The following is a 13,775-nucleotide window of genomic DNA, read 5'->3' as shown; positions in this document are numbered from 1 at the left end:
GTTCTTGCATCCTTATCAATGCTAGGTCTCTTAAAAGTGTTCCAGCAGCACCATACCAAGGAATCTTGCATGCGAGAAAGCTTCTTCAAATCAGACCTCCAGCAGCTGCACATATTTCACTCCAATATCCTTGAAGCTGACTTTGTGCCACTTTGCTTTTTAACCAGAACCAGTTCTGTTTCAAGCAACTGCAATGTGTTCACTTTACTCCCATCAAGTTAACAGCGCTCATTTGGTCTCAGCTGAAATGAAAGGGAAGCTTAAAATCTTACAGTCTGTTTTTCATCTCCTCTGGGGACTTTCGGTGCAGTTCACGGTAAGAGTCTTCAAACACGTGGTCTCTGCGGACATGGACAGCCATGTCCTCTTTCCGCAGGCCTTCATCTAAGCGCTCCAGTTCCTGACGGAAATACCTGCAGGCAAGTCAATCATTAATTCACAGTCCTGAGGTGGACAGCATGGGGGTTGTATACTTGGTAAAACTGGCTCACAAGTCTCGCGCAGCACACCGCTCTTAAAAACGCAGAGTAGCACAGATGGGATTACTTTAAATTTAACTTACTTGCGTTTGACATCAAAGTCCAGAACCCGAATGTAGTCCACAAGAACAGCAAAGGGCCCATCTGCCAAATGAGTGGTGGACTGACGGAGGATCTGGTTTAATACGGTGCGATGAGTCTCTGGTGAGCAGAATGGAGAAAACATTAAGAGTGACATTAACTAATGTGACAAAGAGCTCTTTGTGGATTTCCCATGTCACACAAACAAAATATGTGAAAACCAATACTTGAACAAACTATGCAGCCTGTCTGTTTAGGCTCCTGTTATCAAACAGGCCACAATGCTTGGCCTTGAAGCAGCTGAACAAATATATCAGAGCTTTCTTTTACCAAAGTGTTAAACATACTTCACTGATAATCGTTAACTGCATACGAGTATTGATTTTTACGGCTGACCCATTAGAACTAACAAAGCAATCCAACAAAAAACTTTATATAACGTAAGAGGTCCTGCAGAACTAACCTGCGAATCGGAGAAACTTCTGCGTATCATGAGGCAAGCTGGAGGAGATGTGCATAGATGACGGTTCTCTGGAGAAGAATGGATCCAGAGAGGAAGGTGTGGCAGGTGTGAGGGGGGCGGGAGAGAGGGGCGGGGGTTCATCTTTGATATGAGAGAGCTGACTTTCCCGGGTATCCCGAACAGCTGGCTTGCTCTCCCGCTCTGTGGCATGAACTAGAAAAAAAGCTTCAACCGCAGGCTGTAGCACTGGTGGGGGAAGAAAAAAAACAGACATTTGAAAGATCACCTTTCAACTGAACACAGATTTTTTTTAACACCACTTCTATTTTATTTGGAAAGTTTGGATGAGTTGAAAGGTGGAGAAAGGAATACGATCTAAATTCATCAATGTTTTTTGAAAGTTACTTTCTTAGTATTCATCCGTTAATCCTGTTCAATATACCATTTTCTAGTTTGTATCCTTTAGGGTATTTCTCATCCTTTCATTCCAATATGTCACAGTGTGTACGTAATGGACAAACTACTTAACTTCGGGTAAGTTCTAGTGGATTCTTTCAACTTGCACATTTCTCCCCTCTTGGATCTCTTCAGACACCAGACTTGATCTGGAAACTCTGCATTAACTCTCCTGCACAGATGGGGGTGTAATAGCTCTTCCGTTGCACCAAGAAACACCCTGGACTTGATGTCAGATCCATGTCAACATTTCCATTTCCTCACAGGTGCAGCCGCAGCAGACAAGACTGACAGAAGTCGAAGTGCATCAAACTTACTTGGCATGACAATTCCTCAGAATGGGGAGGTGGGCAGGATCAGGGAGTAATCTGCAGGTACCGTATGCATCAGAAAGATTTGTCACAGAAGGTAACGTTGTCTGATGAAGACTTAACTGCAGACTTACCACTTAAATCAACACCACCCAAGCAGTACCTTCAAGGTGCTGGTTCTGAGGAGATGGTCAAATCAGAATTTGCTGCAAAGCAAATCTGGCAAAAAGGCCATCCCAGCGAGCCAATGAAGTAACAAGAGATGAGCAGGAATACTAATGTTTCTGTTAAGACCCAAAATGAGGCGAGCACCAATCTGTGTTAATGCAGAGAACGACCCTCCGAGAGATGGTCCGCTTGTGCACAGCCCAACCTCATTTGGTGCCCACGTAGCCAACAAAGAGCTGGTCATCCACCCGGAACTGTTGCGTGCGCTGCAGGTAGAACGAGAGCGCACGTTTTGGGTCCAGACGGTGGAGCCTCTCTTCCTCTTTCGATGGATGCGGAAAGAAGGTGGGCTAAGTGATGGTCTGCCTGATGTGGAAGGGCGTGACAACCTTTGGCAAAAAAGAAGGACGGGTCCTTAAAACCACCTTGTCCAGATGAACAGAAAGGAAAGGAGGTTTGGAAGAAAGAGCCTGGAGCTCACTCACTCTTCTGGCAGAGGTGATAGCTACCAGGAAGGCAGTCTTGAGGGTGAGAAAACGCAAAGGACAGGTATAAAGGGGTTCAAAGGAAGCGCACAACAGATATGTCAAGACAAGGTTTAAGTCCCATTGAGGCATTATGAATGGCACAGGAGGAATCGTGTGCGTAATGCCTTTCAGGAAATCGTTAACAACCGGGGACTTAAAGAGAGAAGGCTGATCTGGAAGCCTTAGAAAGGCGGAGATGGCCGAAAGATAACCTTTGCTAGTGCCCAGAGCAGAGCCCTGCTGGGCCAAGGATATTAGGAACAGAAGGACTTCAGAAAGAGGGACAGAAAGGGGATCCACAGACTTTGCTGTGCACCACCCCACAAACTTGCTCCACCGGCAGGCATATACCGTCTTAGTGGAGGGACACCTGGCTGCCAGAATGACATCACAGACTTCAGGAGGAAGATCGAAAGCTGTCAACCGTCGCCGCTCAATCTCCACGCATGGAGGTGGAGGCTGGACAAGTTCGGGTGGAGGACCATCCCCTGCTGCTGCGACAGAAGATTCTCCCGAAGAGGCAGTCGGATCAGGGGGGGGGTCGATCGCCATGCTGAGTAGCTCGGGATACCAGTATCTTCATGCCCAATCCGGAGTCACAAGGATGACTCGGGTCCAGCCGCGCCTGATCTTCTTCAGCACTCTGGGCAGAAGAGGTATGGCAGGAAAGGCGTATAACAGACCGCAACTCCACTCGCGGCAAAAAGCGTGGCCGAGTGAGTCCCGCCTTGGAAATTCCAACGCGCAGAACTGATGACATTGCGCGCTCTCTCCAGTGGCGAATAGATCTAACCAAGGCTCTCCCCACTGCTGAAAGAGACCTTGCACCACGTCCGAGTTCAGACGCCATTCGTGATCCATCATGCACCGGCAGCTGAGTTTGTCCGCCCTGGTGTTCAGAGAACCTGCCTGGTGTTGAACTACCAAGGTGATGCCTTGATGTTCCAGCCATGTCCAGAGGCGCAGAGCCTCCGGACATAGGGTCTAGGACCCCACCCGCCCTGTTTGTTGCAATACAACATGGCGGTGGTGTTGTCCGTGAACACCTGCACCACACTTCCTGGGACAGAGGGAAGGAACGCTTTCAGTGCAAGCCGGATAGCAGGAAGCTCCAAAAGGTTGATATGGAATCGGGACTCCGCCAGAGACCAGAGGCCTCTGATCTCTGCCTCTCCCATGTGGCCGCCCCATCATAGGAGGGACGCATCAGTCACCACTAAGTGCTCCGGTTGGGGAAGGGGTCTGTCGTTGACCCAATCGCGATTCGTGAGCCACCACGGCAATTGTCGTGCAGTGCCCTCCGAGATCTGGACATGATTGGACAGGTTGCCCTGATGCTGCGCCCACTGGAACTTCAGGTCCCACTGCAGAGCCCGCATATGCCATCTTGCATGCAGCACCAGCAGGATGCCATCAGGCGCAGGAGGCCATTAGGCCCAGGAGCCGGAGGGTCATCCTGACTGAAACCCGGGAAAGAGGCATAAAAATCTGAATCATAACCTGAATATCCTGGACTCGCTGCAAGGGAGGATAAACCCCTAACAGCGTCGAATCCAGAACCGCTCCGATGAAAGGGAGCTTCTGAGAGGGACTCAGGTGCAACTTCGGCACATTGATGGAGAACCCCAGCAAATGCAGGTCAGCCGTAGTCTGAAGGTGGTTGAAGACTGCTTGTGGTGAGCCCGCCTTCAGCAACCAGTCGTCGAGGTAAGGGAAGACTGACACCCCTGACCTGCGCAGGTGAGCTGCGACCACCGCCATCACCTTCATGAACACCTGAGGGGTGCTGGTAAGGCCGAAGGGGAGCACGACAAACTGAAAATGCTCCTGGCCTACCGTGAACCGCAGGTAGCACCGGTGAGCCGGCAAGATGGGGATGTGAAAATATGCGTCCTGCAAGTCCAACGCTACCATCCAGTCTCCAGGGTCGAGGGCAGTCAAGACCTGAGCCAGAGTCAGCATTTTGAACTTCTCCTTCCGGAGGAAGCGCTTGACGGTCCGGAGATCCATGCTGGGACACAGACCCCCCTTTGTCCTTCTTGGGGACCAGAAAGTAGTGGGAATTTTAACCACTCGCTACTTCCGGCCCAGGAACGCACTCGATGGCCCCCTTGGCCAAGAGGGCCGTAACTTCCTGCTGGAGAGTTGCTAAGTGATCCCCCGACATGCGGTGGTACTGAGGTGGCACGGCTGGTGGGGTGGACTGAAAGGGAAGGGAGTAACCCTTGCGGATGATCTGCAACACCCACTTGTCTGATGTGATCGCGTGCCAGTGGGGGAGGTGATGGCGGAGCCTGCCACCCACTGGCGTGGGGTGCTCCACAAAGCTCAGATTAGGAAATTTTGGAGGTAAAAGCTGCAGGGGCAGAGGTGGACTGACCCACACGCTGATTCCCAGACCCGCCCCTGCGGAAGCCGCATACGCGGCCGTGCTGAGGCTGGTTCTGTACAGGCATGCTGAAGGAACGTGCCTGGGCGCCTCTGCCGTGGCCACGAAAGGAACGAAAACCAGGAGTGGCTGGACTTTTCGTGGAAAGACCGAAGGACTTGGCCGTGGCCCGCGAGTCCTTAAAACACTCCAGTGCACTGTCGGTCTTATTGCAGAACAGGCGAGTGCTATCAAAGGGCATGTCCATGAGTGAGCTTTGAACATCTGTCGAGAACCCGGTAGATCTCAGCCAGGCGTGGCGACGAAGCACCACAGTCATAGAAATCGCTTTACCCAGTGAGTCCGCGGTGTCCAAACCACACCGAATGGCGAACTTAGCCGCATCCTTACCCCCGGTTATAGCTTGGGACAGCACAGCTTGGGTCTCTTCAGGACACTGAGGCAACACCTGTGCCCCACACAGCGTGGAAGGAGCAGTTTCTTTTCTGTAACTCCAGTTCTGTAGTAGGGGTATCTCTGTTATAGTCATAATCTAGTGAATAGTCCCGCCCATGTGCGTGGACCCCGGAGCAATAAAAAATAATCTCTAAAGGTGACAAATCATGCAGACCTGCATACACCTTTAAGAGAGAATTTAATTTAAAGACAGATAATGCAGCCTATACCCACAGGCTACATTGTCCAGTACTTCAACTAGAATTCCACCAACATCCACAAACAGCACTGCCTGCCCAGCTTTTCTCCACATAGGAAAAAACCCTGCCTCTACCAGCAAAAGCCTCTGGAATGATAGAGAGGAAGGAGTGGACAGACAAGCCCCATAGGCTGCCATTATGTGGCTTAGAACAGGATACTGTGCCTTTAAGAAAACTTTCCAGGTTTCCAGAACTTTCCCCAGTATCCCAGAATGCCCAGCAGGTCCCATTTACTTTCAGTTCTTTTTGAAGGCGTAGCACGCCAGACCTGTAGCATTCTTCATATGAATAATTATCTCTCCACCGGGGAGGAGGGCGGGCGCTTATGACTATAACAGAGATACCCCTACTACAGAACTGGAGTTACAGAAAAGAAACTACTCCTTCTGTAGTAGGGGATCTCTGTGTATAGTCATAATCTAGTGAATAGAATGGCAAGCCCATCCCCACACAACAAAAGCGGTGGAGAACACACAAGACACTACCACTACTGTGCGAACAAATTCCGCAGCGAAGCCTGCCCAACCTGAGCATCTGCCCTGGCATCCGTGTCCAGACAGTAATGCGCAGCAAAGGTATGGACCGACTTCCAAGTGGCCGCCTTGCAGATTTCCGCAATCGGAACATTACGCAGCAAAGCCGTCGTGGCAGCTTTGCCCCTGGTGGAATGAGCCTTAGGTTTACCCCCTAAGGTCTTATTAGCCTTTTGATAACACAATTGTATGCAGGACACAATCCACCGAGAAATGGACTGCTTAGAGGTCGCAAGACCAGTCCCGACTGAGCCATAATTAACAATTGGTCAGACCTACGAATATCCTTGGTCTTATCCAGATAAAATTTCAACACCCTCCGAACATCCAGGGAATGGAGAGACCTTTCCGCTGGCGAAGAGGGATTCTGAAAGAACGTAGGTAAAGTTATGGTTTGGTTGACATGAAAATCAGAGATAACCTTAGGAAGAAATTTAGGGTGAGTACGCATCACAACCTTAGCAGCATGAAATACAGTATAAGGTTCTTGACAACATAATGCCTGAAGTTCACTCACCCTGCGGGCCGATGTAATGGCCACTAGGAACGCCGCCTTCCAGGATAGGTGCTGCAATGAAGCCTTGTGAATGGGTTCAAAAGGCTCCTTCATCAGTCTGGACAGCACCACATTCAAGTCCCAGGAAGGCGAGGGAAGTCTGACAGGAGGAAACACTTTCTTCAAACCTTCCAAAAAATCCTTGACCACAGGGATCTGAAAGAAGGAAGTCTGTGAAGGGCATTTCCTGTAAGCAGTCAAAGCAGCCAGATGAACCTTAATGGAATGGAAATTAAGGCCAGACTGCGCCAGATGTAAAAGGTATGGAAGGATGACATCTTCCTTACATGTTGTCGGATCAAAGTTCTTGGACTTACACCAGATACGGAACCTCTTCCACTTGTAAGCATAGGATGTCCTAGTGGAAGGTCGCTTAGACTCCTTCAGAATGTCCATACAATCGTCTGGTAGATTCAGATGGCCATATTGCACTATTTCAGGAGCCATGCCGCCAAACTCAAAGACGAGAGGTTGGGGTGCACCAGCCGCCCCCCGAACTTCGTGAGAAGGTCCGGCCTGCACGGCAACCGCATGTGAGGAAGGAGAGACCGGTGAAGAAGGTCCGTGAACCACCACTGCCTGGGCCACTCCGGGGCGATCAGGATCATCCGCGCCCTGGACTGGGACAGCTTGATGAGCACCGCCGGAATCAGGGGAATGGGTGGAAAAGCGTACAGAAAGCTGTTCGACCAATCGATCCATAGCGCATTCCCCAGCGTCCCCCGCTGGTAGTACCTGGATGCGAAGTCTTGGCATTTGCTGTTTTCGGCGGTGGCGAACAGATCTACGTCTGGAGTCCCCCACCTTGCGAAGACTTCTCCTAGGACTTCGTCGTTTATGACCCATTTGTGGTTTTCCTGAATCAGCCTGCTCAAGGTGTCCGCCTGAGCATTCTGCACCCCTGGCAGATGCGTGGCCGTAATAGTCAGTCCTCGGGCCAGCAGCCAGCGCCAGATCGCCTGCGCCTCCTGCGACAGAGTGCGCGATCTCGACCCCCCTGCTTGTTGAGGTAATACATCGTGGTTGTATTGTCCGTCTGTATCAGCAGCGAGTTGGTCTGGAAGGACGGAAGGAAGGCCTTCAGTGCCAGGAAGACAGATCTGAGTTACAGGAAATTGATGTGGTACGTCGATTCCAGAGGAGACCACTTTCCTTGAATCTGCAAGTCCCCGGAATGCGCTCCCCAGCCCTGGAGAGAAGCATCCGTCACTACACTCGTCGTGGGAATGTCCTTGTGGAAGGGAACCCCCTTGAGGAGGTTTTCCGCCGAACACCACCACTTCAGAGACTGAAGAGCATGCAGCGACAGTCGTATCTTGTCGTCCCAAGAGCCTGTCCTCTGATCCCACTGATCCTCCAAGCACTCCTGCAGTGGTCTCATGTGTAGCCGTGCGTGAGGCGTGAGGAAGATACAGGAGGCCATCGATCCCAGTAGAGAAGACACCTTCCTCACTGTCGTCGATGGAGCAGTCCTGAGCCTTCCGAAGGAGTGATAACCGTCTCTCCTCCGAAGGAGACACGCTTGCTGACCGCGTATCGATGGAGGCCCCCAGGTACTGTATGCACTGGACCGGAGTCGTGACTGATTTGGACATGTTGACATGTAACCCCAGCTTGTGTAAGAGAGCGCACGTCCATCGGAAGTGATCTTGTGCTTCCGAGAAGGATGAAGCCTTGATCAGCCAATCGTCCAGATACGGGTAGACAAACACCTTGTTCCTCCGCAGGTGTGCCGCCACCACCGCCATGCACTTCGAGAAGGTCCTGGGAGCAGACTTTAGCCCGAATGGCAGTACTGTGTATTGATAGTGATTGGCGCCGACTTGGAATCGCAGGAACTTCCTGTGCTTTCTCGCTATGGGCACATGGAAGTACGCATCCTGTAGATCTATGGCACAGAGCCAGTCTCCCCGTTGCAGCTGAGGGTAAATCTGGTGCAACGATAGCATGCGAAACTTCTCTCTGCGAATCCATTTGTTTGCCTGTCGCAAATCCAGAATGGGCCTGAACGTGTTCTTGTCCTTCTTGCGAACGAGGAAGAACAGAGAGTACAGACCTCTTCCCCTTTGAGACAGAGGTACCTCTTCTACCGCCTTTTTTCTCAACAAGATGTCTGCCTCCGCCTGGAGCTCTCTCAGCTGGAATCGAGAGCTGACCGGCGGAATCGCTGGAGGCGGGCTGATAAACCGAAGACTGTATCCATTGCAAACAATATTCAGCACCCACTTGTCCTGAGTAATTTTTCTCCACTCTGCCGGAAAAAATTGAATGCTTCCCCCCACTGGAGTGGGTAACGGTTGAGGGGGAAGTAGCCGCTCAGGGCCGAGACCCGGCCGGGCCCTTGGTAGTGGTAGTAGCCTGCTGGCCCCCTCTACCCCTCTGGCGCTTCTGGAAGGGCTTGCGGAACTGCTGCTGTTGTTGCTGCTGCTGTCCCGAACCCTGCCCACGCCCTCTGCCCGAAGACCCGAACCGCCTCTGGAACGGGCGCTTCTTCTCGGCCTTCTCCAACCCAACGGCCGTCAGGGTTTCCGCCTCCGCCTTCATGCGGGCCATCTCATTGTCCGCATGTTTCCCGAACAGGGTTTCCCCCGAGAAGGGCAGGTTGGCCACTCTTTGCTGCGCCTCTGGCTTAAGGGACGTCAGGCGCAGCCACGAATGCCGCCTCTGGTGAACGCCATGACAGTAGGCGTGGGCGGCCAGCAAGGATACATCCGCCGCTGCGCCGATCACCTGATGAGAAACCAGCATGCCTTTGCGCACTGTCTCCAAGAAGTCCTCCTTCTTGTCCCGGGGCAGCAGGTCCGCATACTGCTGCAGGGACTCCCACAGGGCCCGGTCGTAACGGCCCAACAAAGCCCCTGCACTCGCCGCCTTCATGGTAGTGGCGGCGGTCCCACACACCTTCCTGCCCGCAGAGTCCAGCCAGCGGCTTTCCTTGTCAGGCGGGACCGTCGACGAAGGGGCGGTCGCATGTTGTTTCCTCGCCGCCGTCACGATGACCGAATCCGGCTTCGGGTCCACCCTCAAGAAGGTAGGGTCCGACTCCGGGGCCCTATACTTTTTCATGAGCCTGGAGGGGGCGGCTTTCGTCACCGCGGGAGTGAGGAACAGCTCCAACGCGGGCTCCACCAGTCCTGGTACAAGAGGCAGTAGAGGGCGAGACAGATGTTTCTTATGAAGTGTCTCGAATATCACGGACGTCGTGGGTGTTGGAACAGTCACCGTGATACCCAACTTTGCTGCCCCTCTCAACAGCACCTCTTGGAAAGAGACCAAGTCGTCCACCGGAGACACCCTAGTCCCCGGTGAGTCCGACAGCGTCGGGGAAAAGTCTCTGGTCGAGGAGCGCGTGTGCGACCTGGACCTGTACCTCCTACGGCGTCGTCCTGAGTCCGACGATGACCGTCCACGGCTCCGTGACCTTCTCCTCCTGTGAGAGCGGGAGCGCGACCTCTTCGGCTTCTGCCTGTCCGCCGGTCTAGCCGGTCCCGGCGACCGCGGGCGTCGCGGCTTCGGGGTCCCCTGCGGCGGAGTCGGGTACCTCGGAAGGGAAACCGACCGCAGGGGAACCGGCGGCGGTCCCACTGGAGTGCGTGGCAGCGACCGAGGTGGGGGCGGCGGAGGCAGTGTCCGCGGCTGTGGAGGCGGTGGAGGTGGAGGAGGCGGCGTTGGTGGTGGTGGTGGTGGTGGAGGAGGGGTCGGAGGAGGTAGGAGAGGAGGCGGTGACGGAGGCATCCGAGGAGGCGTATACACCACAGAGTACACAGATTCCGGTGACTCTCTTCCTCGACGGCGATCTTCTCCTCGACGGCGATCTTCTCCTCGACGGCGACCTTCGCCTCGACGGCGACCTGTGCCTCGACGGCGACCTGTGCCTCGACCTCGAGCGTCTCGACGTCAATCTCCTCTTCGGCGGCGACATCGACCGTCTACTCTTCATCGACGGTGAACGGCGATCTCCCCTCGACGGCGAGCGCCGACGCCGCCGCTTCTCCCCAGAGCCCTGGGGAGACGGCGAACAGACGGTGGTCATCCTCCTCGCCGTCGACGCCCTCGACGGGGAGTGGGAGCGCTTACTGGTCTTCCTGCCCCTGGGGAGCCCCCCAGAGGCCTCAGTATGGGCCAAATCAGCCCCTCCAGACCCACCTGGTGCCTTCAGTCTTCTCTCCTCCAGAACTTGAAGCCTGATTTTCATTCTGTCCCTCAGGGTCCTGGCTGAGAACGAGTGGCAGATGGTACAGTCTTCAGGCACGTGGGACTGGGGAAGCCAACCTATACACACCTCGTGTGGATCAGTTTTAGTCTTCTTTCTACCACATTCCGGGCACTTGTCGAACAAGCCAGGCATGTTGACAGTACCAGCTACTAAGCACTTGAAAAAGTGACAAAAATTGACAAAATCTCCAAAAAACCCTTGAAAAGGGGAGAGCTCAATGCTCTGGAGCATTGAGCTCTCCCCTTTTCAAGGGTTTTTTGGAGATTGCGACGGCATGCCCCGCAAGACTTAAATACAGGCATCCCGACGTGCACCAAGGAAGCCAAAATTGTACAGGAGACAAAAAAAGTCTCAAAAGGATAGTCAAAAAGTGACTAAGGTACGTGCTCTAACCGGATCTGCGCTTTCTGGCGTGGAAAAAGGAAGAACTGACGTCAGCGCGCATGGGTGGTGCCTAAGTAGTCTCCTGTGACGTCATCTCGGCGCTTACGACACCAGCGACAGACGCGGAGACGCATGCCGCCACCTACTGACGTACAGGGGTACTGCTAGCAAAACTTTCAGGATCCAGTCTGACGCCTGGGGATATTCTAAAGTAAGGAATCAATCACCAACGTGTCTCTTTCAGATCCTACCTGCCAATGACCAAAACGAAGGAGTGGAAAAAGAAACAGAACAAAGCATCCCGCCAGGGAGGAAGAGAAAGAGGGCACCCACGGGAGAGAAATGCCATCCGGAGGGAGGCGATTGCAGAAGACAAGCTGAAGGTTCCTCGCAGAACGGGGAGCAAGGGCGGGTCGTGAAGGAATCTGCGGCTAGAATAGTCTCTACCAGATACATCGTTACCGAAGGTAAGTAACATGTACATCCGATAGAGCCTACTAGCCGCAGATTCCTTAACGTAGAATAGACACCCCAGAGGGGAGGAGGGTCTGCGAAAGAACCTCACCAGCTTGGAAGACAAAGGGCCCCAACAGGGGATGCGGCATGGGTACAGGAAGGATGCCCAACCCCCACCAAGCAGAATTGAGCAAGAACAAGGAGAAGGGAAGGCCAGGATACCACAAGCCGAACCGAGGATCAAAGAGCGTCCGCCAGAAAAACCGGAGGGGCAGACAGCACCAAGCTAGTACAGTGAGAAAGTGCCATCTTTTTTGCATGGTATGCCCCCACTTTTTGCTGAATTGCTGAATGTACTTTGAGTGTGCCCTGGACTCCTGCGTCAATCACGTGCCCAGGGCCATTGTTCCTTCCCTAAAAACTGTGCTGAAACCTAAAACCCAAATTGGCAAACCCTGGCCACATGTCAGCCCCTGATAAATGGTACACTAGGTACCCAGGGCCTTGGGACCAGGGAAGGTCTCTAAGGGCTGCAGCACTTATTGTGCCACCTTAGAAGCCCTGTACCCTGACACAAACACACTGCCCCTTGCAGGCTGAGTGTCTGAGTATAGAACAAAACAGAGTCGACATGGCACTCATCCCTGTGTGCCATGCCCACAACATACACTGCCCTGGCATACATCAGCCACCCCTCAAGCTGGGTGCCCTATGCCAGTGGTGTGGGTACAGGAGCATGAGCCCTGTGTCGCTTCAGTACCCAGGTCCATTCCTGCTGCCATTTAAGAGTATATGGTGCTGGGAGATCGTCAACACAAACTCCACAGCACCATGATGGCTCCACTGAAGACTGAGAAGTTTGGTATCAAACTTCTCAGCACATTAAACCCGCACTGATGCCAGTGCAGGATTTAATGTACAATGCATGACAGAGGGCATCTTAGAGATGCCCCCTGAACCTAACCTCCAATCCACGTCTGGTCTGAGGGGCTGCCTAGACTGCCACACAGCAGACATGTTGCTGGACCCCTGGGTAGAGAGCCATCCACTCTCCTGGGCCTGCAACAATGCACATCCTGGGCGAGGTGCTAGGTCTCCTCCCTCCGGATGGGCAGGGGAAGCTTCAAAGGCATGCCGCCTTTGTGAGCTTCTCCAGGCCACTTGCTGTACTCAGCAACTGGCCCCTACCGGTTCTAAACCCCCACTGTGGCGGGAAGACTGGCCGGAAACCCCAAGGAAGGATAGGGGGTGTGCCAGCCTCTGCCAATCTCACCCCTCAGGTGGGGGAGGCGAGGTGAAACATCTCCGGGCTCTCACCATCTAGAAGATGGGGAGCCATGCGCCCAATCAGGACGAGGCCACTACCCCCCTCCCACAGTAGTGGCAGGATAGGGGGTGTACCCACCCGAGGGCAGGGACCCACTGGTCCCTGCCATTTACCTACCTGTAACGCCCCTACATTTAGTATTTAGGGGCACCCTGAACCTTCCTTCCTGAGATCCAGATTCCGAAACAGAAAAGAAGATCAAGAAGAAAGACGACCTGCCGTGCAGCTGCTAAACAGAGGAATACACCAACTGCTTTGGCCCCAGCCCTACCGGCCTGTCGACCCTCGAACCTGCTCCTGCTAAATCCCAGCATCTCCCGTGGCAGCAACCTCACAAACCCCTTAGAAACTGGCTACCTTGTGACTCTGAGCATCTGGGACTCACACGAGTATTGGCACTGCTCAAAACAAGTAACTGACCCCTGGCATCAGCCAGGAACCGCGAACCCTGCACACTCTGCACCCACCAAGCCTGGCCTGTGCTGGAGTGGATAAAGACCACGAGGACGTCCCCCCCGGCGACTGTGACCCCGAATCTGGCACCCAAGGACCCACCTCGACGCTCCGGACGACACCTGCAGCCTCAGAACCAGGGACCCCCCCAACCGCAATTAACAGAAGGTAAGATTTCCCGACACCAAAAGGCACCCCTGCACCCGGCGCCCTGCGGCCCCCTGTGCCCAACTCTAGGGTACCTACGTATCCTCCAACTACCCAACTTACCTCTCGAAGTG

General features: G+C 53.6%; 1 protein-coding gene across 5 annotated transcripts in view; it reads right to left on the bottom strand.

The window, feature by feature from the left end:
• HUWE1 (HECT, UBA and WWE domain containing E3 ubiquitin protein ligase 1) overlaps nt 1–13,775 on the bottom strand; it is a 1,878,220-nt gene that overhangs the window by 121,663 nt on the left and 1,742,782 nt on the right. For all 5 annotated transcript variants that reach the window (XM_085629865.1, XM_085629862.1, XM_085629866.1 and 2 more), the window contains 3 exons: nt 1,024–1,269; nt 563–680; nt 273–413 (listed from right to left, as the gene is read on the bottom strand). In XM_085629865.1, the coding sequence (XP_085485991.1) occupies nt 273–413; nt 563–680; nt 1,024–1,269 (505 nt within the window). The remainder of the gene's footprint in view (nt 1–272; nt 414–562; nt 681–1,023; nt 1,270–13,775) is intronic.

Source organism: Triturus cristatus, chromosome 10, assembly GCF_964204655.1.
Source record: "Triturus cristatus chromosome 10, aTriCri1.1, whole genome shotgun sequence".
Lineage (NCBI taxonomy): Eukaryota > Metazoa > Chordata > Amphibia > Caudata > Salamandridae > Triturus > Triturus cristatus.
Note: the sequence above shows the minus strand (reverse complement) of the source record. Positions and strands in the feature narration are given on the sequence as shown.